The 5,014-nt window shown below is 39.2% G+C and overlaps 1 protein-coding gene across 1 annotated transcript in view; it reads left to right on the top strand.

Moving 5' to 3' along the window:
- The window catches only part of LOC116702087 (multidrug and toxin extrusion protein 1-like), a 35,172-nt gene extending 31,944 nt beyond the window's left edge, over positions 1-3,228 (top strand). Inside the window, 5 exon segments of the mRNA XM_032536236.1 lie at positions 884-953; positions 1,053-1,185; positions 1,308-1,402; positions 1,507-1,570; positions 1,650-3,228. Coding sequence (XP_032392127.1) covers positions 884-953; positions 1,053-1,185; positions 1,308-1,402; positions 1,507-1,570; positions 1,650-1,891 — 604 coding nt within the window. The 3' untranslated portion in view covers positions 1,892-3,228.
- Positions 3,229-5,014: the final 1,786 nt, after the last annotated feature.

Raw genomic sequence — 5,014 nt, 5'->3', positions numbered from 1 at the left:
CGGAAGGTTGGTGGTTTGATCCCCGGCCCTGCAGTCCCACGTTGAAGTGTCCTTGGTCAAGACACTGAACCCCGAGTTTCCCCCGGTGCTGTGCATCGGAGTGTGAATGTGTGTGAGTGTTTATCTGAGCAGGTGGCACCTTGTACGGCAGCCTTGGCCACAGTGTATGAATGTGTGTGAATGGTGAATGTATCCTGTATGATGTAAAAGCGCTTTGAGTAGTCGTTAAGAAAAGTAAATATGTTAAAAAAAAACACAACTAGCTAAATAGCTTCTTAAAGTTTCATAATTAGGCCTGCCATGACATATTTATTAGAGGTTATGTTGTCTTGCTTAATGTCAAGTTGTTATAACAAACATCTCAAACAATGCTAACTTAGCATTAAAAGCGTCATTTACCGAATGATACTTAATGACAACAGTCAAGACCATTCAACAAGACTCCTTCATGATCATGACGTGTCAGTTTTATGCACACCCCTGTAAAAACAAAAAGGTTACCCCAATACTATTTACTTTCTTTTACTAACAGAATTATTTATTTTGTGTATCCTTATTTGCAGTCAATGTGACATTGCAGGCTTGGGTCCATGTTCTATACATTTACCAAGCTCATCATCTTCATGCTGGCTGAGAAACACTGAACTCCTTATTGTTTGATGCCACAGTCAACACTGCTGAGACAGCTAGTCATACTATTTTTGCAGAGTCTGCCATATAGTATCTGTTACCCAGTTTGTTCCATTTCTGTTAAGATAGCAAACCTAATCTGTTTATTGTATTTACTGTACATGTCAGCTGGAGATGTTTTTCTACCTCACTAAAGAACCTTTGCCAAAACATCTATTAGTGTCTACCAATAATCTCTATCTTCATTTTTTAGAGACATTTTACAGAGGGTTGCTGACGTCATGATCATATTTGGCTTTGTGCATCTTGCTGATGCTGTTGCGGTGAGAAACAACCTAATGGTAGTAATCAGGATTTTACACCCAATATTGACATACAGTACACAGAATGGGATTGACCCAATCTTTGTTTGATTTGGGCAGGGTGTTGCTGGAGGGGTTCTCAGAGGAGCAGGGAAACAGCTGATTGGTGCTCTGTGTAACCTGGTGGGATACTACTTTATTGGTTTCCCTATTGGTGTGTCCCTAATGTTTGCAGCAAACATGGGCATTGTAGGTAAGACCCAACTATTCATGTTAAATTAATGTACAGTTCTGCAATTACTGCTGTATTATCTCCTGCTTGTCAAGTAGAGTTTGGGAAAGCCATTAAAACTCTTCTCTTGTCTCTGTGAAAAGGACTATGGACAGGACTTTGCATTTGTGTGTTGATGCAGTCAATTTTCTTCGTCATATTTGTGTGCAAGCTCGATTGGAAGAAGGCTGCTGAAGAGGTGCGGACCTATACATCCCTTGACCAATCAAAATTGACTTTGTCTCGAGATGAGTTTAAAGTTAATATCTGATGTTAATAACTATTTCTAATGTTTCTGATCAGGCTCTTGTGAGAGCAGGAGTCCAGATCAAAGACGAAAATGAGATGGTTGAGATGAAAATTAAAGGTAAGCTCTGATGCACTAACTGAAACATCCTTGTGTGACAGTATGTTCTTAAAACTAAAGCTTCTCTCCAAACCTCCAGACTCGAATCAGAACCAGTACCAGGTCAGCACTACTGCATCTAGTGGTGAGATTGCTGAGGTGGACCACACGTGTCAGGAGGCGCATGTTGCAGACCAGAATAAATCCACTACCACTACAGTGGGAAATGTTTTGTCAATAACACAGCTGGTTTTACGGCGGGGCCTCATATTGCTGCTCATGGTCATCATCCTCGTCGCTGGAATCATCGCAGACATCTTCCTCACCAGGCTGCTGAAATAAGTCGTCCGATGATTCAAGGCTTGCTTTCAGACTGATGGCTGTCAGGATTGATAGCATCCATCCATTGAAGTAAATGAAAATGTTAACACTGAATCACCTTGTAATGAAATGGTTACTGGTGCTGTTGATCCCACTGAGGATCAACCCCTCAGTCTGCAGTATTGTGCAGGGTTTAGCCAACAACCCTTTCATAGACTACTGGACAGCCACTTAATGGCAGAGAGTTGAATCAAACAAGGCGATGGAATATCTAGCCGATGAGACCCAGGTATTTTTGAGAAGTTACAATGTGCAACAGTCTAGACGGCAATATGAAACCAAGCCTACTATGGCACATAGAGGTCGAAAATGGCTTAATGCAATTTGCAAGGATTTCTTGAGGCATGTTTGATTCTGCATTACAGTATGGTGCTGTATTCTGTATCATAGTGAATTTGAATAATTTAGGAACTGTTCGTTTTTTATTTGATGGGCTACCGGAGGAGTTTTGGTATCTTTAATCAAAATAGACTTGACCCTCCTTCGCTTTGGCCCTCCAAAACGATTGGGAAAATGCTTGCCCCACCCCAACAATTTATTGATGCCTTCTGTACAGGATGTGCTTGGCAAAGAAGTACAGATAGCCACTGTTTTACTACAACCATGACATCAGATTCAACCTCTGCTGTGTCATCTTACACACCACACTCCACTGGGTAATAACCCCTACTGACAGCTGGCCCGCCCAATCGGTAATTCCAAGTTAAAGCAACACTAGAGAACCTTCCCCCTCTAGGTGAGAAGCCCCTGGCTGCATACTTGCAGTCCTCCATGTGGGCGGAGTTACACGTTTAACCTCGCCCACTGCCCAACTCATTTAAGAAAGACAAGAAACCCTAATGAATGTGGCGAAATGCAGCAACAATTAAATTTATCTTTGGTTTTTCTAATTATGAAATACAATATTGACACATTTCACAAAAAAACAGATTAACTACCTATCAAAACATTAAATTACCTTTATGCATTAAATGATAAAAGTAAGGTATTTGAATGTGTATTTATCATAATCAAATGCAACCTGAGATACTTTCTTATTGTTATCACAATCTTATTGTTGATCACTAGACTGTTTTTTTTTTTATTTAACAACATATTATTAAACAACAAACCAACTTTAACATAAAACAAGCAGACAAGCAGTAAAAATGTTAATGAAATACTGAAAGGATATTAATGATGAACATAATGACAAAAATGATAACGTTAATAATGAAATCAATAATGATAGTAATGATGATAATGATATTATAATAACAACAATAATAATAATGACAATAAGAACTGTAACAATCATGTACCGGTCTGGGTCTCAGATACGGATCATAGTAGATCACTCTTCGAGGAACATGGCATTGATTTTTGAGTGTTGTTCATCAACAAAGTTTGAAGAGTTTCCATGTCGTCTTGGTGCTGAAAGGTAATGAGGAAATCCTCCTTTCTGTTGCCATCATCCAGTTGTCCTTCTAGGACATCCTGAAGTGCCTTTATCTGATTTGCAGGGTCCATTTGGAGAACAGCAGGCTCCATTACCCCCCCCCCCCACGGAGTAAAGGCTGGTGGCTGTTGAGCCACCACATTGCTTTCTGAATATCATTCAGGATTGGGTGCTTGACCCGGTTACAAGACCCAAGTTAAAATCAGAAATAAATCCCACATGCAGTCACAAATGCATTTAAATTGGTCCAATTTTTGACCAATGGCATGTTCTTAAACATGTTACAATGACTAGGTGCAGTTCAGTGTTCAGAATAAGTCATTTCTTTTGCACTTCTTTACTGACCGAAAGGTTCTCAGAAACATCGCCATCCAGTGCAATACCGTCGCTCATGGTAACTTCACAGTCCTTAATGGATACGCAAAAGCATGAGTGATTGTGCGGGTTTTAAGGGTGTGATGTTTGTGTGCAATAAACTTCCTTCACACTTAACAAACTCTTTTGGCGCAGAGCTGCAAGGCCTCTTACCATCTGTATACAGTCCACCATTACAGTGGCATTTTGTTTAACGTTGCAGTACATACAATGTTTTACATTTGTGATCAGCTGTGTATTGAAATCCTCAGTTGCTGATAGACAGCCCATAACACAGCTGCGTCCCATTACTGATACTCGTAGCCGTTACTGAGCAATGGGTTTAAATGGAAAAATTAACAAGATACAAAATTGATCAGATCCATCGCAAATATTATTGCTTATTAGAATCTACGAATTTACATCGCTTTGAAGCATCAGATAGGAATTGTAAAAGGAAAGGAGAAGGAAAAAGAAAAAGGAAAAAAATGAGAGGTGGTCTAAAACAGACCTGCCATCATTCAGATGGGACGAAACCTTATTGCCTTAAAAACCTGAATGGTAGGGTTCGACTGTCTTCGCTCCAGCCAATGCCATAAAGGGGATCTAGAAAGTACATCTCCCTTTTCTGTGGTTTCATTATCTGTTAAATGTCATATTATATATATATGTAATAGGAACAGATACACACTCATGACTTTTAAGGTTGACCTTGTACAGAACACAACAGAAAACTACAGGCAATGCTTAAAGATGTATAGCTGTGATGCACTGCACTGGGAAACTTTGTTTTATAGTAAGTTTAAATAGAAAAGCCTAAAACTAAATTTGCGTACACCTATAGTCCAGTGTTCAGGTATCCAAACTGGGGGCAAAATGAAGAGTTGCTGCATTCGCCTAGAAAATGTCAGTAGGGAAAAATGTCAGTAATTAATTAATTACAGTGTATTCAATACATTTGTATTGTATTCAACTACATTTCAAAAGTACTTGTAGCTGCAGAAAGGACATGGCAGGTCGCTGCTGGATTTGATGAGGTCATCCCCATGTATGATTGTAATGTGTCTCTATTCAAAAAAATAAAAACATGATTACAAAGTCACAAAATACTGACTATCCATTCATTTTTTTTTTTTTGTATTCTGATTAGTCTCATTACAGTGTACATACCGGCAAATGCACTCTGATATTATAACAATTTATACTGTTTATTGATCCCCAGTGGGGGAAATTACAATTTACACTCTGTTGGTTAGTAATCCGTACACACAGGTCTGAAATACACACACATG

Source organism: Etheostoma spectabile, chromosome 2 (assembly GCF_008692095.1).
Source record: "Etheostoma spectabile isolate EspeVRDwgs_2016 chromosome 2, UIUC_Espe_1.0, whole genome shotgun sequence".
NCBI classification, from domain to species: Eukaryota; Metazoa; Chordata; class Actinopteri; order Perciformes; family Percidae; genus Etheostoma; species Etheostoma spectabile.
Note: the sequence above shows the minus strand (reverse complement) of the source record. Positions and strands in the feature narration are given on the sequence as shown.